This window comes from Ciona robusta, chromosome 1 (assembly GCF_009617815.1).
Source record: "Ciona robusta chromosome 1, ASM961781v2".
NCBI classification, from domain to species: domain Eukaryota; kingdom Metazoa; phylum Chordata; class Ascidiacea; order Phlebobranchia; family Cionidae; genus Ciona; species Ciona robusta.
Window position 1 is genome coordinate 1,062,478 of NC_143235.1, and position 24,289 is coordinate 1,086,766.

Genomic DNA, 24,289 nt, shown 5'->3' on the forward strand with positions numbered 1-24,289 from the left:
CTTAAGCAGATTAAATGCTAGATACATATGGTTATGACGTATATATTTCATACCCAGCTTATTAAACGTTAAACGAGAAAATATCGATTTTTGGCGGCTATATAATTTGTAACCTTTGACCTGACACTAGCCTATATTTCAAACATATATTCCTATTTAGTCATTTTACTAATGGCCTACTAAAGCATAGTGTTTAATGTAGCACATAATATCTCGTATATCTATACGGTTTCGTAATTTTATTAATGGCCAGGCAATGATAGTCGTTATATAACACGGTTTAAAGCGCTGCTTTGAATTAAAGTTGCGACTTAAACCGTTCCTTTAAACTGGAGTTTTTTCCCTATATTGTATAATTTTTATTGCTAGATTGAATTAAAGTTGCGGCTTAAACCGACCCTTTAAACTGGAGTTTTTTCTCTATTGTATATTTCTCTATTATACAATCTAACAAAAAAAACGTATTTTTTGTTGATAATGTAACATACACCCAGGGTGCATGCGGTTACATACTAGCACGACATGAGGACAGTTTGTTCAACATCGCTGGTGAAAATATTCCTTGTGGTAGCAGTGGTGTCACGTGTACAAAGTCTGTCTACGTCACAGTCGGTATGTTTATTACGTCATCATAAGAAATTACCTACTAAAACCATCGTATGGATTTTTAGTACTATGAGGCAAGATAGGACACCGTTAGCACCTGAATCCCTTATTTCATGATCGTGTTTTAAACAATTAACAACGTTTTTTTTGGACGTGAGAATACCGTTATATAATTCTTTAAATATTTTTTTGTTTTTTCACAAATGGGACATTAAAAGTGAATGAAAACGAATCCCATCTCACCCCACCATACTATATACATAAATATATATATATAAAATAGAGAAACATTTTTTTTCTTTCACAGCGTCAACCACTGTACATTTAATGCGAGGTAAAGCGGTGACGATCAACGGGGCAAGAGTTGGAAGGTTCCCACGTTTGTTTGGTCGTGAAGGATCCAACGACAACGACGTGTTCTTTGTAGAAATGGCCGGCATATATATTGTGTTAAGCTGGCCGAATGTTGGCCTATCTGTGTTCTGGGACGGAGGTATGTGGTAATTACGGTAATTTCATTTTTAATTTTTAGTTGCCACTTATGAGTTAAAAATGGTGAAACTTACTATGAACTTTTTACCTTACCCACTTGTACAATGAAATAACCAACGCTGTCTTTTAATTTATATGGATACTATATAGTGGAGTTATAATGATACTGATATACAGGCCAATAAAGTAAACCCAATATCTAATTGCCATAATTAATTCAACTCTACCCGTTTACCCTCTGGAACGGAAATTGCTAAACTTCAGCTGAGCATCCGTTTCTATTGTTGAACTGTATTTGCGCTAAGTTTGACCTTTTGATTGACAGGTACAAGGGTCAGCATTCATCTGTCTCCACGTCACAATGGTCGTGTGTCTGGTTTATGCGGTAATAATGATATGAACGTTGAAAATGAGTTTGAAACTCGCCTCGGATCCATAGAAACACTATTATCCACGTTCGCCGATAGTTGGCGTGTTTCCCCGCTATGTTTACAAACCACTTCGTTGCAAAATGCGATCGCTTCCAACCCTTGTGCGGTAAGTATGCTGGGGTGGGGTAAAGTAAGAAATGATGGGGGAAAGATAGGACAGAGTGTGGTAAGGTGGGACAGTCTTGCGGAAAGATGGCGCATGTTTTGTCTCGTCCTATTCTTTTACCCTCCCCTCCATTTAATGTTGGGAATCCCCCTCATTGTAAATCCCCTTCTTTAGGACTTTGTTTTATATCTCACGTGTAAATGTGTTAGTTAGCTTTGAAAGATATAGATTTTAAACGTAAACCTGATTAATGTAAAGGAGCATGGCAGCCAGCATATAAGCATAGTAATTATTGAAGGCCTATGTGACTTTTGGGCAAGTTATGTAATCTAAATACTGTACCCCCAACATTACAGGCAAACCCCCATAGAGAAGCATGGTCAAGACATACATGTTCCATAATAGCGAGTGGTTCCATATTTGCACCATGTAGGGGCGTTGTGTCGCATTCTACTTACTACAACTGGTGCGTTCATGATGCGTGTGCTTGCGATAGTGGCGGAGATTGTGAATGTGCTTGTACTGCGGTAAGTGGTAATGGTTGTTAAGGGTTTTGGATCAATTGTTATAAAGTATAGTAGTGTGGATTAAGATGGATACCATTAGCACCTATTTTCCAATGCTTTAACAGGGTCAATATAAGCGTGTTTGCACTGCGAAAAGCTGTAATGGCAGTTATATATTAGAATTCTACTCTTTAAAAAAATTATATGTGCCAATTTTAGCAATTTACTCATTAAAATCTAACGTTTATCCTATTATACTTTGTATTTTTTGAATTCCACTTTTCACACTTGCCTAAAACAGATTGCCGCATACGCACAAGCTTGTAGTAGAAGCAATGTGCACATTCGATGGAGAAGTCAGGACTTGTGTCCAATGCAATGTGATGGAGGGACAGTTTATATGGCTTGTGGGCCTGTATGTCAAGCAACTTGCAGAATGGATGGTAAATAATGCAATAATATTTGGCTGTATTAGTGTATTTGGAAGGGTTATAGCAAAGGCCATTATACAATGCTATTCTAAATGAATTGGACCCTTTGTCAAAGATCTAGGATTTAAGCCAGATTTGGCCCATTACCCCAACATCAAGGCTGCTTATGTGCATACTGCATGTGATCAGCATTACCAGTGTGACTCTGTGAAGGACTTATTTCTCATCTTGACTCCATTCACAGCAGAGTTCTAATGCATTATAATATGAACGCTACTCAGTGGAATGATAACATGGAATAAAAACTAGTTCCATCTTACACCAACCTTTTTATTTTATTCCAGGAAATGAATCTACATCTTATTGCTCCTCCCTTCCATGTGTGGAAGGATGTTTTTGTCCTCCTGGAAAAGTCATGCATGATCGGCGATGCGTGGAAAAGAGAGATTGTCCATGTATATACGAAGAAGGGGAATTTCAAGCTGGTTCTCTCATTTCAAGCAACTGCCAGAACTGCACTTGTAATAATGGAGAATGGAACTGCAAGGTAATAAAGTAGAATAGTAGATTATAGGCTTCTATTCTTAAGACTTAAAAAAATTCAAAGTTATGCAGTTACAAAATTCTTACTTAAATACCAAAATAATTTTCAGAACTTTTTTTTAGTTTTTTAGACAAAAATTTAACCGTTTTTTTTAGTTTATTTACTAAATTTTTAATCTTAATTTTCAATTCATTTAAATTTGTTTTTTAACTTTTCCTGTTACCAACAAAAGAGATTCTATATTTTTGTTTGGGCATCTGTGTTTCTATTTTTGTATATATTTTGATTGATTTTGTAATGAATTTATCTGTTCCCTCAGCAAGCTGTTCACTATACTTATAGCCTGATGTCTGATGTTAATTAAAATTTATTGTAAAAACCCAACTAACAATTTTTCCTCCATTTGTTTTAGTTTATTTTATCTCTTTTATCGATTTTTTTTATCAAATTTATTTTAACAAATATTTTCTTTATCCTACCAGGGTTCTCCTTGCAACTCCCCGTTTCCCTCTTGTGGTGAGTATGAATTCTTGTGCAAAGATGACTTGAGATGCATCCCGGCTTTGTGGAGATGCGACCATGAGGCAGATTGCATTGATGGGTCAGATGAAACCGGTTGCAACCAGAATGCTTCAGATTGTTGGGAGAATGGGGGACATATATGTGGAGATGGAAACTGCTTGCATGGAAGTTTAAGGTGGGGTGGTTATTATTGTTAACTATGTAGATTATTATGCTTGCATGTATTTGGCGCCATGACTCAATGGTTAGCGCGCCTGTCTCTACTTTGTGTTTACAGGGTCTAGGCTTGCCGCTGCTTCCATTGTGGGTGTATACGTCCTTGGGCAAGACTCTTAAGGGTATTTGCTTTAACCTAGTGTCACTAATAGTTGAAATTGTCAGCCATACAGAAAAACAGTCACAGACAGGGCTTAGGCGCATGAAATAGAATATTCGTGTTACAATCGCTGTGTTTTCCACTTGCATGTGAGAATAAAGCAAGTTACGAAACCAAATAAAGTAATAAACCATTTAATTAAACAACATTAAAGTTTTAATCAGAACAAAAATATAAACTAAATTACCATGTATTTCATACCTTACTTTCTGTACTCACAGGTGTAATGGCATGGCGGACTGTTCAGATTCTAGTGATGAACATTTTTGCCCCACCAACCCAACCCTATGCACTGGTAACCAGTTTGAATGCTCTAATGGAAGATGCATAGAGGAATCACTCATGTGTGACGGCTTCTTCAACTGTGGCTTTGGTGATTTTAGCGATGAAGAAAGATGCAACCATGTACGTTGTTGTGTGTAGTGTTGAGTCATTAGTGATATTTTGATGAAAAATAGCTTTTAAGTTAAATTATCGAAATAATGGAATTAGTATATGTATGATATTTCTATTATAAATAAATGAATGAATGCATGATATTTAGTGTTTAATCTGTGGTAATATTTTACCAAAAAAATAACTTCTATTAGAAATGAATGATTGAATTTATGATACTTTAGATCTAAGTTAGACTTCTACAGAAAAGTGTGCATAAAGACACCACCAGATGCATGCACCCCACATTATTTATTGTAGCTTTGTAAATTACAATATTTATTTATATTTTTAGGATTGTTCTATATTCAACAACTTTCCATGTGGAGATGAAAACTGTATCAATCGTACTTCATTATGTGATGGACAAACTGACTGCAGGAGTGGTTTAGATGAATTGAACTGTTACTGTGTGCCGACACAATTCACATGTGTGGACAGATCCTGTGTTGATAGAAGCTTGCTTTGTAATGGAGTTCCTGATTGCCCACATGGTAAGTTTTATAATCATGTATTTATGTATTTAATTAACTAATTTTTTTGTTCTGAAAATTGAGATTTTAGTGTCTTATGGGCAAGTATTTGCCCTATTGATTAATTAATTTTTTCTTTTAGGGATACTCGCTGCAATTTTACTGTCTAAGCTTTCTATTACCTAATCATCTCTAAATATCTTCATTGTTTTTTATAACTTATTTTAACACGGGTTTCATTCAACTTGTGCTCCCTTATAAGTTATAGGCATGTAACTGTGTGGTTGTTTTTTTAGATTTTTTTATTGCAAGCCTCTTTTTCAACAATGCATTCAAAAAGCGGATAAACAAGTTACTTTTTATAATTAGATTTCTATATCTACAATGATTAATTTTCCCACCAGGTGAGGATGAATATGATTGTGATTCCATCTTACCCACAACACCAATCCCCCAACTTACAACACCAAGTTTATTGGAAGTTACTACAGCAAGCTATAATAAAGGTAGTAAATGAACATTTAATATTTAGCTTTCCTTGGAAACATAGAGATCCCCTGCCTTTCTGCGCTGAATAAATTTCTCGAGTTAGAATGTGAAGAATGTAATTTAGAATTGAATTAAATTTATATAGAATATAATGTATATTAGAATATAATACAATGTCATTAGAAATGTACAATTTTTTTATTTAGAATGTGAAGAGTTTCGTTGCGGGATTCCATCCCTACAATGCTTATCATGGAGCAACGTATGTGATGGAGAAGTTCATTGTGTCGATCAATCTGATGAAACGGAATATTGTTGGAGAGGCTGTTCAGAGGTATTGTTGGGCACAGGATGTGTAAAACAAGTGGCACACCATTGGTTGTGAGATTTAGACCAGAGTTGGCCCTTTTTATCTCTACACCCAGGGTGCTACAACCACAAAGTGACTATTGGGTTGGAGTATTATCCATTATATGTTTTAATTTAGATATAATTTATATTTGACTTTCTTACCTCAAGTTTCAAACATATTTCGCAGGTTTTGGATAAGACTAATCACTAATTATGCTTAAAGTTTACTCATTATTCTAAAAGTCACTTCCTTGTAAGTAATCTTTTTCTACTTCTTAGGACCAGTTTTCATGCGACCACGGATCTAAGTGTTTCCACATTCAATTCTTATGCGATGGAATTCAACAATGCTATGATGGATCAGATGAGAATGCTGACTCATGTTCTATCATTAACAGCACAGAATCTACCATACCTAGAAGTTGTAAAGAGTAAGTTATGCTGCATAATGTAAAGTATGCTGGAGTAAGATGATGTGTGTTTTCATTCTCTTTTCTCTTGTCTGATTTGGTAGTAAACAAAGAATACATAATTATAAAACCTTCCTTAGCGACTGTAAAATAACATTGTTAATTGTTTTAAAAAAAACAATCAGGAAATGTGAAATTTAGGATCCAACAGTATCCTTTACCCCACAGTACTTGTATACACTTATGAGTTACCATGTAGCTTTGTGTGGATTTTTTGCTTGATCATTTTCACAACCCATTAGCGATTACTGGGTTGGAGCAATATCCTAACATTCTCTTGACCTATTTTGCCACAATATTTGTCATATATATTTTTAAGTACATAACTCTAGTATATATGTGTCATATATTAAAGTACAATAACCATTCCAAATATCTCAGTGGTTTCCAGTGTCATGATGGTTCTTGTATTAATGGCTCGCATGTTTGTGACGGAGTGGCCAACTGTATTAACAACGAGGATGAAGTTGAATGCATTAAGATTGTTGATGTTACCGTTCCCACTTCAACTTTTACTACAGGTATGTACTGTATAACAGAGATATTTGGATTTGTTTGGGCTTTTAGATTGACGTAGAATAATTACAATGGGCTTTCCAAACTTTTTGCTCGTGACTTTTTTTGCTGTCCTAAAATCTTTTAAATTTGGCTTTTTCTTTTTTTGTTTATAATAATATGATCTTAGCTATCGCTTTTAAGAGATTATTTTAAATTAGATTAAACATTAGTTTTCCTATATTTAAATTCTACATCTGGTTTAATTCAAATAGGATCCACCCCCGTGACTCCACTACCATGCTCTGGCTATTCTTGTCTTAATGGTCGTTGCATTGAACTCGGTCGGGTAAGTTTCATCTAAGTTCAAAATATATAAACTGTTGCACAATATAATATACTTAAGCCTTTTGGGGAAAAGATATATTTTATTTATTTTTTGGGAATCAATTTATCATTTCTTTTCTCGTTTGGTAGTGAACAAAGATCATTTACAAAATTATATAACCGTAGCCCCGTGCTCCTAAAAAAGTTTGGTTAATTGTTTAAAACATAATCAAGAAATATAGAATTAAGGTGCCAACTGTATCCCATCCCACCCCACATTACAACAGTTAAAAATATTTACAGAATTATATAACCATAGCCCGGCGCCCCTCAAAGGATAATTGTTATAAAGCATTGGTAATTGTTATAAAAATTAGCAGAAAATATAGGTTTAGGTGCTAACAGTATATCCATACCCTAATTATAAAACTGTAGCCCCGTGCCTCTAAAACAGCTTGGTAATTGTTTAAAACACAATCATGAAATCTAGAATTAGGGTGCAAATTGTATCCCATCTCACTACCGTTAAGAATATTTACAGAATTATATATTAACCATAGCCTCGCGCCCCCTAAATGATAATTGTTATAAAAACAGGCAGAAAATATAGATTTAGTAGCTAACAGTACAATCTAACTAATGTATTTATAAATATTATCCCACCAGGTATGTAACAACATTGATGAATGCTTGGACAGTGGAAACAACACACTCGATAATCTTGTATTACGACTAACATCATCAGATGAGATAGGATGTGCTACATGGACAGATTGGAGCACTTGGGGTATGCATAAGAGTCTTTCTAGTTTTATAAATACTGTAGTAGTTGTTAAGAAGTACTGGTATGTGTTAACTGTAACAAATTCTGAGAACCTAACCCTGATCTGGTGCTCATGGAGTTGAACGATTCTTGTGTAAAGAAATACACTCAGGACGGGGTCCTACGAAATACTGAACAGATCAAAAATCAAATCCAACCAATTGTATAAATTGTTTTTCGTACTTAACCTTTATATGTGTTTGAAATACAGCATACTTTCAATTCATGATCAGGTTCTACGAATTACTGAACCGACACACATCAAGTCCAACCAATTGTTAAAGAAATATTTTTTTACCTACAGGTTCTTGTAACCAGTCATGCGGATCCGCAGTTCAATCTCGTAACCGCTCATGTGCGCTGGGGCGTGACGGAACAGGTCAGCCAATCACAGCGGAGAAAGATCCATTTAAATCTCGATGTAAAGGACAAGCTTCTGAATCGCAACCTTGTTTTAATAAAGCTTGTCAAAGTAAGTGTTTGTATTTTGTTACTTCTGTTACTAGGCATAATGTAAATCATCTTTTAGCGGCTTATATGATATAAAAAATCCCTTGTTAAAGTTTTGCCAGATTGCAGACCATAAGTTTAAAATTTGTTTTTTTTATAGGCCTACTGGATAAGCCGCTAAAAATATTTAATTATAAATGGACTGCCATAAATTGTAAATCATTTTTAGCAGTTAGTTAACATAGGATAACTTTTTTATCTCCTAGATACATGCATTCATTTATTTTTATGCAGATACAACAGATAACCTGACGCCGTGGTCTGATTGGTCAGATTGTAGTGTTACTTGTGGTGGAGGGTTAAGTTATCGGTGGCGATCGTGTTCAGACGGAAGTCATAACTGCTCGAGTGCGCTCTCTGGTGGTCGAAACCTATTTCCTCCTCCGTTACTGGAAATCCAGTCATGTGCGACATTACTTTGCCCGAATAATACTTGCTCAGGTAAAATATTTGATTTTTATGTTTTGTTTGTTTAAGTATAAATAGAGTTAAGTATAAGAAGTTATTTTTGCTTGAGGAAAATCCACAGTTATGCATACTACTTAAGCATTGGTACACTAATGTCCTATGTTGTGTAAAGTATAATGGCATTGTGTTAAGTAGTAGCTACTAATTCTTGTATATATTTATTGTTTAAATATAAAACAAAATAAAAATAAATAATTCAAATTCAAATTTGATTTTAGGAAATAAAATCTTTCGGAACTGCAACGATAGCAACTCTTCAGTCTACCTTTGCCCTTTGACCTGTCGTGACCTTGTGAGGGGTGGTGACGCTTCTTGTGTTGCGTCTAGTTGTCACGACGGTTGTGCCTGCCCGCCTGGTCAAGTTGTTTACAACTCCTCAAGTAGCCAATGCGTGGATTTGGAAGATTGCCCATGTTATGAAAATGGAAAGGTAAATTTTTTTAATTAAAAATCTTTAGAAATGGAACATTTCTGTTTAGAAATTTGTTTAAAATAAAAAATATTGTAAAATTAGGGAGAGAGAAATTTATTTAAGTTTTAAATGCATAATGAATCTACTCACTTTAAAAAGTCTCTGGAATATCCATATTTTAAATATTGAAACAGAATGCCCCTCTTGAAAGGAGATACACATGTTGTAATGTTTTAAAAGCTATCCAGTTTCTTCCAATTTCAATTTTCCATTAAATTTACATTTCCAAACATACTGAAATTATAATTATTTTCAAATTTCTAAAAATAGGAAAACTAAAAACATTTCAGGTGTTTCAAAAAGGGGAAGAAGTGAGAAGACCCAACTTGTGCCAAGTTTGTCAATGTTCTGGAGGTGGTAGATTGAGAAACTGCGTGGAGGATGAAAACTGTGATCCCGATATTTTATGTGGTTGGACACCATGGTCAGAGTGGGGTCCATGTTTTGGGCCTTGTGGTGTCAATGGTGTCCAGTGGGCCTTTAGGTCACCATTGTTGCCAAGCAGGTTAGAATTGTTTAGATTTTCACAAATTTTCTTGATGTAGTTAGTAAATATATGTCTTTACGCAGTTCGAAATATGTATCAATGTATCACACTTTAAATTAGTCTTTATGTATATAAGTTTGCCTAAATTTTTCTGCTTTTTGGTCTAACACACATTTTCAATTTTTTTTTAAATATCAGATATTTTAAAAATATTCTGATTATACTCTATGCTCATGAGAACTAAAGTATTTTTAGTCACACTTATAACAAGCAGTTTAATTCTCAGATATGGTTCCAACCGTAAGTGCCAAGGTATGTACCGAAAGTCCCGACGTTGCCCGACGACCGCGTGCAACTCGTGCAATGTGCGCACTGTGGAAGGTCAAGTGACACATAGGGTGGGTGAACAATGGAGAGAATCAACGTGCAGGATTTGTATTTGCTCTGAATCGGCAACAGTGGAATGCCACAAGTATGATGTTTGAATATGTTTTACTTTTTTAATTACTATAAGGCTTTTTTATTGTAACATAGCAGGCAGCGACAGTTTTGTTTTGTACACCTTGTGCCCCATACGAGTGACCACGTATGTAACTTTGTGGGCGGCTGTTTTTTGGATTTTTTTCATTTTTTGTTAATGTATTTGAATTTCTTATATTTAAAAATCAGACTTTTAAAATTCAAATTATTAAAATTATGCTTATTACTTGTTCATTCCCAGGTATTGCCCGCATACAAGTAATGGATGTCCAAATAATGGAACTCTAATCCAACCAAGCAATGATGATGAATGTTGTTATTGTGAAACAGCTTATTCTCTACCAGGTAGACATATGTAGTTTTAAAACCAATGCCAATTTTAAAGTTGTTTTTCAGTTTAATAATTACAAGAAAACTCAGTAAAAAACCCAAATTTTATAATTAAATTTATTTAAAAAATGAGTTGTAACATGTGTTATATTGATTTGTCTCTTTAAACACTAAGTCATTACTGTCAATTATTAAATACGTTGAACAAATAAGAAGGAAAAATTATTTAGGCATTTTGGAGCCTATTGGTGGGCATTAACATGATATGCAAAGTTGAAAAGTATCTGACAAATAATTTTTATTTTCAGAAACCACTACAACGCCATACACACAAAATCCACAAGCGAGTACAAGTTTTATGAGAGAGATTGTGACGCAACAATCCACACACCCAACCACTACTGTTGGTCAAGAACTAAACTCGGTAATTTGATGAAAAAAAACTTATTTATCCTAGTGTGGTGGGGAAATGACAGTCGTTATAACACGGGTGTTCTGTTTCATACAGCTCGTGCCCATGTATAATACTGTGTAGAAAACTTTTAGGGAATTTTTTCGTAATGTATGGCTGACAATTCAAACAACCTATTAGTGGCCACTGGGTTAAATCAGGTACCGTTAAGTGTCTTGCCCTAGGACACATACGCCCACAATGGTAGCACCATTAAGTTCCGAACTTGTAAACATTGCTAAAGACAGGCATGCTAACTACTCTGCCATGGTATAACACATTGTATGTTTGTATATACAGATAACCACCCAAGCTTTATCTACTGAGGAAACAACTACATTCATTCAATCCACTTCTGCCTCAGAGGTTAGTAATAAGAACTACATAACATACTTCATGACTATTTTATTTCTACTACCATTGTGGGCGTATGTTCTTGCGATTAACACTCATTGCTCCAACCTAGTGGTCACTAATATCTTTAAAAAATCAAGCACCAAGTTCCACTACTATTAAGAGGGAGGTTTATAAAGCTAATATTCCTGGTGTAACTCCGGTTATATTAGGAGTTTAACAGATTATAACTGTTATAATTATAGCAAGTTGCCACATCATGAGAGTATAAATAAGTTACATACATTCGTTTATTTATTCGGTGATTGCCTTTTGTATGGCTGACAATTTAGATCGTTTCATACAGCTCGTGCCCGCTTATGAGTTACCACTTATGTGAATGTGTAGGGAATTTTGGGGGCAGTTTTTGTATTGTATGAGCTGATAATTCAGACAACTTATTAGTGACCACTGGGTTGGAGAAATTATCTGATAATGTTGTCCAATGACTCATAAGTAATAATTATTATCGTTGACAATCCTTTACTTTATCACAGACATCAGTAACTACTGCAGTTGACAATGGCAGTGGAACTTTCCCACTGTGTGAACCAGGTTACTTTCAATGCATCAGTGATAAACTATGCATATCCAGGTGAAATATAAAATCTTTAAATAGGTGTTTAATTTATTACTAAAACTGGGGGATGCATTGATATTTCAAAACCCATGTTACAATGACTGTTATTAATTGGCACATGTGGATCAAACCAATAACATTCATTCATATTCAATTTAAGACACTTTAAAAACAATTTGAAATGTTGTTTTGAACTAAAAATTGGAATTTTAAGCATGTATTTTTTTATTACTTGTATTTATATAAAAATAATGTTTAATTTAATAATAAAACTGGTACAAACACTTAAAAAGTTGACCTACAAGGATAAATAAGTGATACAACTATATATGCGCAGGCCTGTATCCACAAAACCGTTTTTCAAATATCACAGCTAATATATCTACATCTAAATACTTATTTTTTTTCTTTGTTTTTAGTTCCAAAGAATGTGATGGTATTGTTCATTGTCTGGATGGTTCAGATGAAACCTGGGAGTTGTGCCATAGAGATCTTATAAACAAAGATCCTTGCATGTATATGGGGTGGTCTGGGTGGTCAGTTTGTTCTGTTACATGCGGTGTAGGACAACAATCTCAACATAGAGGTTTGCTTAGACCACCTATACTGTCTGATGGAGGAAATAATGCTAGTGAGATTTGTCAAGGACCCTTCCAGGCTTTCAGGTTGGGTGAATAATTAGAAGTTGTTGTATTTGTTTGCGTTTACATATAATCTAAAGTTATCGTTATGCAAAGCAAATTGTTATGTTGTATGCGTTTGGGTTTACATATTGTCTAAAGTTATCGGTATGCTAAGCAAAGGTACTGTTCACAAAGATTGTCAAAATGGTTAGCACGCCTGCCTCTAGTTCGTGGTTTCTGGATTAAAGGTTCATCGCTGCTACCATCGTGGGCATAAGTGTGTTTTTGGGCAAGACACAACAATTACTCTAACCCAATGGTTCTTATTACCTACAAAGTAACATATTTGGGAACCTGTAAGCGGGCACGAGGTGAATGAAGCAGAACACCTGTGTATACCGATTGTCAATGCCCCGCCATATGAGGATAAATAAGTTACATACATGGTAATTTGTAAACAGACCCAGGGTGTATGAAACATTACATCCTTGCCGTAACGCGTATCGTTGCCCTGTCAAGCGAAAATAATTAGTTACATTCATTCATTCGCACAGACCTTGTTTTATCACGTCATGCCCTCGTGATGGGTCATGGTCACCATGGCAACCATGGTCAGCTTGCTCACAAAAATGTGGGGGTGGCGTTCATGCACGAACAAGGTCATGTGACTCTCCTTCACCACTAAACGGCGGTAAAGAGTGTCCAGGTGTTTGTTCCGAAACCAAAGTTTGTAATCCCATGCCTTGTATACCAGGTGAGCAGTTTTTATTTTTATTATAAGAACAAGTGCTATAAAAATTTTACACACTTTAAACCCAAGATACTGCATAAATGTACTATTAACCATAAAAGGTCGCAGAAAGTTTCAGAAGATTAAAATGGCCTGGGTAAAAACTTTAGAGAGCCTTGGGTTATGCGTGACCTGTTGAACACTATTTTTTTATTCTTTTCACATGGGTGAGGTCCTAAAATGAGGCAGGCCATGGCCCTAATGATAATGTATTGGTTAGCATTAAAACTTCACTTCTTACCAGTTTAAACCGGTTTTGACAGGTTTGTGCCAAGGTGGTAAGGTTTATCTGAATGGAACAAACTGCTTAAACTTCGACGCTTGTTCTCAAACTTGCCGCGACCTCAGTTCTGATGTGCGGTGCCGAACAGAATGTTCGTTACGTAACAATAATGGAGGTTGCTTCTGCCCACAAGGGAGGTATCTGCAGGATGAACAATGTATCGAACAAAACAGATGCAGGTTTGCTAAATGATTAAAACTTGCTTTATTAATATGACGAGGCAACAGCAGTCATTATAACACCGGTGTTCTGTTTCATACACCTCTGACCCGAAAAGGTATTGAATAAAAAGTGATGAAACTTTTTTATCCTTGGTAGCGGGCATCAATAACACAGATGTGATAAACAAGTTTTATTCTTTCCTTTATGTATATCTTTTATTTACAGAATCATTTTGTAATATGTCAATGCTATTTAAGGTTCAGATCTTTTAAAAACTAATTGGTTGTTACGACACTATTTCCACCCTTCTAGATGCAGTGTAAACTCACAAGAGTATGAGCCAAACTCAAGCTTCCGTATCAATGGTTGTGCATGCGTCTGTGTGAACGGTATAGCACGATGCAGTGATGATTGCAATGTAGATTGTGAGTGGTCTGCTTGGTCCTCATGGTCATTGTGTGACAGGTTAGTCTGGTGTTCATCTATGAATGTAACTTGCTTTACAAAAGCAGAAATAGCAGTCATTATAACATGGGTGTTCTGTTTCATGCACCTAGTGTCAGCTTACTATGTATGTGACTTTGTGGGTGTGTTATTTTGTCCTTGCATAGCAGGAAAACTCATAGGTATAGCATGGGTTATTTTTTTATCATCACTATTGTTTATTTATGGCCATGTATAGTGACTTTTTACACAAACGCGACTGTGTTGCATATTTGGACATTTCATTATTAGCCAGTATATGTTCCTAGTTGCGCCACTTTCTAATAGAATTAAAAATATATTTAAAACAAATGTGGTAAGTTGTTAATTCTCTTGTCTTCTTTTTAAAAATAAGATGGTCCTCACAATCTTTTTCCAGAACATAATTATGTTATGTTTAATATAAACTTCAACTTTTTTCTAGAACCTGTGGGGTGTCTGGTCGTAGCCATCGTTACCGATCACCAAGCAATCCACCTGCATATGGTACGAATGCTTCACATTGTGCTGGTGATCACCATGAAGTAAAACCATGTTCATGGGGGGTGACGTATACATCGTGTCTCCCAGTTTGGGGGTCATGGGGTCAATGGTCAACTTGTGAAGCTAAGTGTGAACCTGGAAAGCAGAGGAGGTCGAGAAACTGCACTGGTATGTTTATGTGTTGTCTATGTCAGGGCCTTTCAAACGGTTAGGGGTAACATAATGACCTTCAGGGCTCACCTAGAGTAAGGCCATTTGGCACAAAGTACTACATATATTATTTTATGTGGGCGAAGTCCTCGTTTAGGACCAGGGATGTAGGCAACAGTACCGCATATTTTATAACATTAATTATGAAGGGCCGTGGAAACTTAGTAGATTAAAAGGGGTGGTAAGCAAAAAGTTTGATCTACAAACTAGACTGGTTTAGTGTATGTCAGGGCCTATAATATGTATCAGTTTTTTATAACAAATCTTACAATATTTACAGTTGATGGTGCTGCTGTTGCTTCAAGCTTTTGTTTCGGGATCCGCCATCAAGACAGGGTGTGTCGGTCATCTAACGATATCATTGAATGTATGGCATCATCTTGCCCCAGCAATACAACATATAGATGCAGCAACTGCCCAAGAACGTGTGATAATGCGTTGGTGAAAGATTCTGCTTGTGTTGGAGATTGTGTATGGGGCTGTTACTGCGAAGATGGATATTATCTAGAGGTAATTGTTTTTTATTTCTTAACTTGCTTTATCTTTCCATGGAGGGAAAGGCCAGAAGTTTGACAGTTGTGTTGTAAATTGAGAACAAATAACTTACATTTATTTATATTTTTCACTGCTCCTTATGTGCATGTATTTCTGTTTATCAAACAACCTTTTTTTATGCACTAATTGAATTCAATAAAAAATTATTTTAAATTTTTTCTCTCTTTAACAGGGCAACACATGCATTCCGCTATCAAGCTGCTCTTGTGATGTCACACAGTATGACATCATTGATGACATCACAAATATCAAAAGAGGGGAAACATTTATTGTTGGTTGTAGCGAATGTACTTGTCATGCTGGTAGGGTTAGCTGTACCAGTACAAACTGCTCGGCAGCGGATATGTGGCAATGGTTGCCATGGAGCAAGTGGTCTCAATGCAGTCGTAGCTGCGTGGATATGTAAGTTGGAATATCAAGTATTTGGAAAAAAAAATAAATTATTTAAATTTTGAAATATTAATTCAATGCACTTATTCTTGTATATAGTGTGCCAAAATGAAATGTATTTTAGCAGCAATTATTTTTTTCCTTTTATTTTAAAACTGTGATCTCTAATTTTTATTTAGAAACCATCTGTCATTTGAACCAGTAAGTGTTAGAAGAAGAGTTCGACAATGTGTTCCCAAAAACAACTTAATACTGGGTAAGCTTTGTGTTTTAGTTAAATTTTGAAACTTTAACCATAGTTTTTTTTTGAATATAAATAAATTGTTATTGAAATTATACAAGCAAACTTATTTTAAAACTGAATAGTTTGCCAAAAAACCTAAAGGCAAATACAATAAAGTCTAAACTGTAAAAAAATCGCAGGTAATTGTTTACTGCATATATTCCATAGATAAGCAAAACAGGAACATTTGAAAATACTCCAGTTTGTGCCAAACAATATACCTAACAAATAACTTGTCAAAACTGCAACTGTTTTACGTGTGTTCATTTTCCATAGATGCTGAAAACAGGAACGCTTCATGTGTTGGACCATCAGTACAAACTAGTCAGTGTGGTTTAACTTTATGTGTTGCTGATTCTTCATGGACGGAATGGACAGCATGGTCTACGTGTGACAGGTGTGTATGCAGTGTTATCATTTAAACTAGTATGAATGAATGAATGTAACTTACAGTCGTTATCACACGGGTTTAACACCTCGTGCCAGCTTACGGGTTACCATGTATGTTACTTGTGAGTAATTATTTTGTATATAAACTGTATTTTTTTTATATATTGCCTGTATATTACATCACAGATCATGTGACGGAGGAATCCAGACGTCACAAAGAAGATGCAGAGATGAAAATGGATTTTTCCGGAACATTTGTGAAGGTCCTAAAACAAAGGTTAGTTTAATTTAAAAACTTTCGCTCAAAATTTGTATTTATTATATCCCAAGTTTCTGTTTGATCTCTGTAAGCAGATTTCTGTAAAAGTAAGTTTTTTTACTGGATTGGCCTTACCCCCCAAGAGTAATTGCAACAAAGTTTCATACATGGTAACTTGTAAGCGGGCACAAAGTGTATGCAACAGAACACCTGTTGACTGTTTCTGCCCTACTACACAAGGATGAATAAGTTACATTTATTAAATACAGGTAAAGTCATGCTCACTACAGCCATGCGAAAAATCAAAATGCCCGCTTGGTTCAGAAGAAACTTGTCACGTAACGTGTTCATCAGGTATGGTATATATTATTATATGTTTGTATCTGTTGTATGTTAAAATATGCTTGAATGTTTGTAGGCTATAAGTTATAGCTTCTAATATGTGCATTTGTTATCAATTTTGATTTTTTGCAATCCCCAAAAATGGTTTTATAGAACTGCAAGTTTTTGTAACTTGTATTTAAGTGACAACAATTTAGTTTTTTTTACCAGCCAGAAAAAGGTTGCAGTTCCTTAACTTTTCGTGTGTGATTTGGCAGTGCAACAAAAACAACTCTAAAATTGTCTTCAAATTATTTTTTAAAGATTTTTCTATTTTATTTCAGGATCAGCTTGTTTATCACTGAGTGCAGAGATTCATAATGACACTACTTGTGTTGAAAACAACATAAGTTCAGATAATTGTTCAATGAAGAGATGTAAATGTTTACCCGGGTTTTTGTGGCAAGATAGTGCATGTGTGCCACGTCATAATTGTAATTGTTATGTCATGGGAAAAGTCAGAAGGTTAGTGGAATAAGTACATTGTATTTTTTAGTGGAATAAGTACATTGTATAAGTAAAACTACGTATATTAGTGTAACACACTTTAAGTTGCTTTTCAGAAGGTTTAAAATCCCACATTTTTTTAAATCAATTACTGTGGTAACTAATACGCTGTAGGTGTATGAAACAGAACACCCATGTTACCACGAATGTTGCGACAGTTAACCAAGATACATTCATTTAATCATCAATCTTAAACATATTTGGCAAAGTTATTTCATTTATTCTGTCATTCACAGTACCAATTTTTTTGTTTCCCACTCTAGATCAGGTTCGGTGTTTCCTATTGGTCGATGCACCTCATGTACTTGTGTCGGGGGAGGCGTGACTTGTGGTCCACGTCTGTTACAAGATGGTTCACCTGCTTGCAGAAGTGATGAGTCATGTTTTGATGAGAAAAATGCTGACGTTGTGTGGTCTTCATGGTCACAGTGTAGCAGGTCATGTGACGTGGGGGTTAGACAACGAGTGAGGTGAGAGAATAATATGAATATGTGCCTTTGGGTAAAACTTAAAAGTAATTGCTTCAACCCAGTTGGCCGTTACGGCTAAATTATAAATTATCACATTAAAGAAATTAAAAAAAAGAGAAATATCTACACAGTTATATACGTGGTAACTGGTAAGCGGGCACAAGGTGTATGAAACATAACACTCGTGTTATAACGACTGTTGTGTCCCGTCCAGACAATTATTTGAAACATATTTTCATACTTTTCAGTTTGCCACCTAACTCCTTGGGACTTTATCTCAACAACTGGTGTAATATTAGAATCCTTCAACAAGAAGATTGCAATGTAGTGTCTTGCACTACACACCATACACACTGTACTGGTAAGATTTTGCTTTTAAAATAAATCTTTTGTTCTCTTTAGTGAAAGCATAGACATTTCTTAAAATGCAGGCTTTTTGATTAACTTATGATAATAATAAAAAGTCAATAAAATTTCACATAATACAATATATGTAACTTTTACAACAAAAAAATTGTTTTAATTTTTTCAGAAAAAAAATATTATCCTTTTTACAGAAGGTAAAACTGTTTTAGTTCAATATACATCCATTGTTAAATGTTCATCATATTTTATTATCAAAAACCTTCCAAAAATATTATTACAATTAAATAAGTATTGTTATACTTTTTCACAGAAGGAGACTGCAATGTAACCGACACAACAAATGTAAACGGGTGGTCAAAATGGACGTCTTGGGGGGCTTGTAGTGAGACTTGTATTGGTTTAGGGAACTTTCCCTGGCGACATAGATACAGAATGTGCTACGGAAACACATCGGCGTAAGTTTAGTTTTCTTTTTTTGCCATATATCTGCTTTTACACAAGAATTATATGTTCTGAAAAATATTCTGTGGGGTAAGATGAGATTCATGGGGTAAAATGGTATCTACCGTTGTAGTGAAAATTGGTGAAACTAGGATTAGAAAATAAGAAGTATTGTGCTAACGGTATTGTTTTACCCAACAAACTGCATCTACTTTACGGTGTTACCAAACAGATTTTAAATTTTTGAATATTACTTTCAGCTGTAATGGGTCAAGCATACAAACTTCTCCATGCAACGACACTCTGCTGCCATCGTGTGGTGGGAATGGTGGTTGGTCTCCGTGGTCTGATTGGTCACAATGTTCAGTCTCATGTGCAAGTCGAACATGGTCTGGTGTGACGTACAGGACAAGGAATTGTCAATACACTGGTCAAGGTAACACGTTCAAGTATATTTCTATACACCCATGCACGGTGAACTATTCGTGAATTTTTTGTGGGTTTGTTTTTCCGTCATGATCCAATCTTTTGGATCCATCTTCTTTAAAGACTGCCCCCATTGTACAGGTCGTGTTTTCACGCACACTTTACTTCCTGTTACTATCTAAACATAAACGGCTTGTTGTTTGTCTGCTAGGTGTAGTAACCACTCTGATTTTTATTTAATTAAATTTAATTATGTTTTTAACTGTAAGCGCGTGTGGTAACAACTGTTTTTTTTGTAGTAATGTCTTGTCCTTTCGATTTAAATAATCTTAAATTCTAACCCAGGGTGTCTAGGTTCAAGTACAGAGCAGATAAATTGTTCGTCAGTATTCAGCTTAGAAAGTTGTTTCAACAACACAACAACACCAACATCTAATAAAGAATGTGATGTCTATGTTAAGGGGAGCGTGTTCAAGCGATGTGGTCAACTATGTGTGGATACATGCACTTCCGGACAGGTATGCTGCGGTCACTAATGGGTTGTCCAAATTAACAGCCATACATGAAAAATATCACCCACAAAGTAACATACATGGTAAATCGTAAGCTGGCACCAGGTGTCATAACGACTATTGTTATCAGTTTGCTTTGTCTAAATAAGGTTTAACAGCCACGTATTTGACATATTTACTAGTTTTTTCACGAAGCATATTACATTTTGTTGCCAATTCCCTTCTTCTGACTGTTTTAATTTACCTGATTTTCCTTACTGTATGAAAAAAATGATTGTTTTTTTAGATTTGTTCATCCACTTGTCACTCTGGTTGTTTTTGTGGTGATGACAAAGTTCTTGATGACATCACAATGAGTTGTGTTCATCGTAATTCATGCAGTTGTAGAGATTGCAATTCAACTTATGAATCAAATGAGGTTTGTGGGATGAAAATATTATCTAGGAAACAATATATGATGCCTATGGGGCATGCCCACAAAAATGAAAGTTAGAATAAAGTGTAAATGCTTAAAATTTAACAAAATCTAAAGGAACCACCAAACTTTCATAGTTTTTCTAAAAATCTTTACCATAAGACAACAAAAATGTGCTATAGAAATAGGAAAATTGGTAAAATTTCTTGATATGTAGTTGAAAAAATAAGTTGCAAGCTGCAGATAGTGAAAAACCTTCGCGTTCACAGACAATGGTGGCAGCGACGAACCTTGAAGCCGTTACCTTTGGCTTTTCTGAGTTCATTCTCATTTTATTATTTTTGTTGCAGGAATTCGAAAAGCACACACCTTGTCATAGGAATTGTAAATGTGTTGATGGAAACATTAGTTGTGAAAATGATTGTTCAACTGTTGGTGGTTGGTGTCCGTGGTCTCATTGGACATCTTGTTCTGGGTAAGAAGGGGAATATATAACAGAGCTACCATCATTTTTTATTTATTTTTTAAAAAACGAAGATCATACTATTTGAAAAACGAAAAAAGGGGATCAACAGAAAAACGACAGTTCTCAAAACACACTACTAAATTTGGAAGATTAAAAAAAAAATTTTTTTTTTTATAAAAATTAAAGTAAAAAAAACGAAAAATATTTATCAAACTTCACATTCCAGGTCATGTAGCAGTTCACCACAACACAGAATCCGGTCATGTTCATGTCCATTACCTTCCAACACTACCAACCCTTCACTCCAATGCCCTGGGTCTCATACTGTTTCAACTGATGTATCAGTAACAGTTAAAAACATCAAGTTACAAACAGAGACCAAAATTTGCCTCAAAAGTTCGGTTTGTCCGGATGTGAATTATGCTAGCTGGAGCTTGTGGCAGGAATGGTCTGAATGTTCATGCACTTCTCCATACTCTGTGAGGTCAAGGGTTTGCGTTGATAGAAGAACAAACTCTCCAAGTGGTGAATGCTCTGGCTCGCATACAGAGATAAAACCATGCAGGTGAATATCATAATGCACCAGCTTGAAACAAACTCTTATTTTAGCTGCTATTCTTCACTTACAAAAACTATTATTCAAAAAAATTGAATGTTTTGAAAAAATCTCGACGTCAAAAGGTTAACTTTATCTTAATAGTTGTTGTGTATTTTAAATGATATTTTATATAAAAGTAACACCTCAGAGATGTGCAAAATGTAATTAGTCAAAGAAGTTGAATGTTTTGAAAAAGTCTCAACGTCAAAAGGTTAACTTCATCTTAATAGTTGTTTTGTATTTTAAATGATATTTTATATATATGTGCGTGTCTCTCGGTGTATTTTTCACTGCACCAGCTTTATCAACAAAGTTTTAGTCTGGCTGCTATGCTTTGCCAATAGCTATTAATTATTAAAACATCTTTATATATAAGTTAATATAGCTGTTCTACGATATATTTGTTTTGATTCATAGCTGATAAAACGCTAGTGTAATAAAATTTATCCATAACATTTTTTAAGGGTGCCCATTTTGTTGCCGTTTTCCTTTTTTTCACTGTAATAAATATTTTGATATTTATTACTAGGGATATACTTAAAGAGATAAATAAAAAATATGCAATGTATTTTCTTGTTTACTTGCTAAAGGTGTCTCGTCTTCCCCACCCTACTATATGTTATTTATGTTCATTTTTACACCCAGATTCAACGCAGCCAAATGCAACTTTACTTGCCCCCATGGTCTTGTGTTATCACCATGCAGCAATGCAGGAGAACCTTCATGTCCAAACTCGTGTCTTGGTTTAGCTCAAGGAGTGTCGTGCGTTAGTGACCATGGTAGTTATGAAAGCATGGCAGGTAAATTTAAAGTAGCCTATTTTATATGTAGCAGCATCAGCGGATGTTTCGGTTGAAAGCGGAGCAACAACAGTTGTTATAACACGGGTATTCTGTTTCATACACCTCAAGTCCGCTTACGGGTTACCACGTATGTAACTTATTTATCTTCGCATATGGGGGCGATGACAGTTGTTATAACACAGGAGTTTTGTTTTATACAACTCGTGCCAACTTACGAGTTACCACGTATGTAACTTAACAGTTTATTTTTTCTGTATTACCCATAGTTTAAACAACCCACCAGTATCCACTGTGTTGAATTGATTTCAAGTGAATTCTCTGTTTAATTAATACATATTCCTCACAGGTCGTTCTCGTCGCTGGGACAACTGTATCCCACAATGCATCTGTCCTCTTGGTCGCTTACTAAACCCAGTAAACCGTGACGGAAGGTTCGAGTGCGTTGAAGCGGAACAATGCTCATGTTTTCTGCATCGAGTGAACGAGACAGGTAACGGATTATAAAAATGTGCACGTAGTAAAAATATATTTTTTTAACAATAATTTTTTAACAATAAAAGAGGTTTGTTAAAACATGCTTACAATTAAGCATATATATTATATTTATTTAATTGTACAGTTAAGACCTCAAACACTCTATTTAACATAGTCCAAAACGTGGTTACTACATTTGTACAATATAAGCACACTTGGTTTATATACAGATGTGATTATAAAACATAACGAGACACACAAGGATAATTGTAGAAAATGTTCTTGTGGTTCTGGTGGTCAAATAACTTGTCATCCTACAGGTAAGATACTTTCGCATTTTTTATATTTTATTACAAACTAAAAGCTTTATAACAAACAATATGGTTACTTTTAATACAGCCAAGTATTTTTCATGTCAAAATTTTAAGTATAAAGTTTATTTAATATACCATGGAAAAGACAGCCCCAATATAAAGTACAAATCTTTGCTAGAAGAGCTATTCTAAATTCATTATGTGTCCAAAAGCAATACTTTTTCTACATTTTTTAAAGATAGACTTTTAAGTATAAAGATTTTAATTTTAAAACTTCCAATTTTTTTTTTAACAGCCAACTCCTCATGTGGAAACAATGTTTGGACTGCATGGGAATCTTGGAGTGGTTGCTCAGGTATTTTTACAGTTATGTATATTTTTAAACTGTTTTGTTGTTTTTAAAAATATCACTTACAAAATCCCACAAAAGTAAGCACTCACAGAGTTACTTATGCGTAAGTTGTAAGCGGAAACTAGGTCTTTGCAACAGGACATCCGTGTTATAATGACTACTAATAGTGGTATGAAAAAAGCAGATGTGCCGCATGGCAGACCAAAGGCCTGAAATAAGTTTTTCATGCCACATAAGTCACTAAAAAACATTCCTTGTTTACCAATAACATTGTTCATGGTTTATCCCAGCCACTTGTAATGGAGGCTTTCAATGGAGAAGAAGGATTTGTTCATCAGATCTTCCATGCGATGGCGATAAAGAGCAGGTGTGTATTGAATACATGGGATGGCTATTGTTATTGTACAAGTTTTATGTGAATAAATGTAACTTATTCATCTTCATAGGGCGACTGACAGTCGTTGTCACACAGGTTTAACACCTCCTGCCTGCTTACGAGTTACCTTGTATGTTACTTTGCAGGCATATTGCTAAGTGTAAGTGTGTTTTAACAACTGCCAGTGCAAGGGTTGACCTATTACCCCAAAAACAAAATAAAATAAAAAACAAACAAAAAAACAATAAATTTAAAAAAAAATATTTATATGTGAATAAATGTAACTTAATTATATTCATAGGGCGACTGACAGTCGTTACATCACGGGTGTTCTGTTTCATATACCTCCGCTTATGAGTTACCACGCATGTTAATTTGTAGGCATATTGTTAACTATAAATATGCCTAATGTGTTTTAACAACTGCCAT

At 35.0% G+C, this 24,289-nt stretch overlaps 1 protein-coding gene across 2 annotated transcripts in view; it reads left to right on the forward strand.

Moving 5' to 3' along the window:
• The window catches only part of LOC149741148 (SCO-spondin-like), a 47,383-nt gene that overhangs the window by 15,663 nt on the left and 7,431 nt on the right, over nt 1-24,289 (forward strand). For both annotated transcript variants that reach the window (XM_089874372.1, XM_089874380.1), the window contains exons 22-70: nt 495-612; nt 914-1,099; nt 1,424-1,635; nt 1,992-2,162; nt 2,443-2,584; nt 2,917-3,119; nt 3,599-3,813; nt 4,236-4,419; nt 4,745-4,943; nt 5,327-5,428; nt 5,618-5,745; nt 6,042-6,193; nt 6,614-6,753; nt 7,003-7,076; nt 7,721-7,841; nt 8,182-8,349; nt 8,622-8,828; nt 9,074-9,285; nt 9,618-9,832; nt 10,101-10,286; nt 10,536-10,639; nt 10,933-11,048; nt 11,376-11,441; nt 11,966-12,063; nt 12,468-12,713; nt 13,226-13,425; nt 13,725-13,923; nt 14,219-14,371; nt 14,814-15,040; nt 15,363-15,592; nt 15,810-16,039; nt 16,207-16,283; nt 16,587-16,707; nt 16,887-16,977; nt 17,229-17,313; nt 17,625-17,805; nt 18,111-18,317; nt 18,566-18,678; nt 18,994-19,138; nt 19,385-19,560; nt 19,896-20,068; nt 20,349-20,480; nt 20,828-20,952; nt 21,170-21,508; nt 22,187-22,341; nt 22,691-22,834; nt 23,049-23,138; nt 23,428-23,487; nt 23,775-23,851. In XM_089874372.1, the coding sequence (XP_089730498.1) occupies nt 495-612; nt 914-1,099; nt 1,424-1,635; nt 1,992-2,162; nt 2,443-2,584; nt 2,917-3,119; nt 3,599-3,813; nt 4,236-4,419; nt 4,745-4,943; nt 5,327-5,428; nt 5,618-5,745; nt 6,042-6,193; nt 6,614-6,753; nt 7,003-7,076; nt 7,721-7,841; nt 8,182-8,349; nt 8,622-8,828; nt 9,074-9,285; nt 9,618-9,832; nt 10,101-10,286; nt 10,536-10,639; nt 10,933-11,048; nt 11,376-11,441; nt 11,966-12,063; nt 12,468-12,713; nt 13,226-13,425; nt 13,725-13,923; nt 14,219-14,371; nt 14,814-15,040; nt 15,363-15,592; nt 15,810-16,039; nt 16,207-16,283; nt 16,587-16,707; nt 16,887-16,977; nt 17,229-17,313; nt 17,625-17,805; nt 18,111-18,317; nt 18,566-18,678; nt 18,994-19,138; nt 19,385-19,560; nt 19,896-20,068; nt 20,349-20,480; nt 20,828-20,952; nt 21,170-21,508; nt 22,187-22,341; nt 22,691-22,834; nt 23,049-23,138; nt 23,428-23,487; nt 23,775-23,851 (7,695 nt within the window). The remainder of the gene's footprint in view (nt 1-494; nt 613-913; nt 1,100-1,423; nt 1,636-1,991; nt 2,163-2,442; nt 2,585-2,916; nt 3,120-3,598; nt 3,814-4,235; nt 4,420-4,744; nt 4,944-5,326; nt 5,429-5,617; nt 5,746-6,041; nt 6,194-6,613; nt 6,754-7,002; nt 7,077-7,720; nt 7,842-8,181; nt 8,350-8,621; nt 8,829-9,073; nt 9,286-9,617; nt 9,833-10,100; nt 10,287-10,535; nt 10,640-10,932; nt 11,049-11,375; nt 11,442-11,965; nt 12,064-12,467; nt 12,714-13,225; nt 13,426-13,724; nt 13,924-14,218; nt 14,372-14,813; nt 15,041-15,362; nt 15,593-15,809; nt 16,040-16,206; nt 16,284-16,586; nt 16,708-16,886; nt 16,978-17,228; nt 17,314-17,624; nt 17,806-18,110; nt 18,318-18,565; nt 18,679-18,993; nt 19,139-19,384; nt 19,561-19,895; nt 20,069-20,348; nt 20,481-20,827; nt 20,953-21,169; nt 21,509-22,186; nt 22,342-22,690; nt 22,835-23,048; nt 23,139-23,427; nt 23,488-23,774; nt 23,852-24,289) is intronic.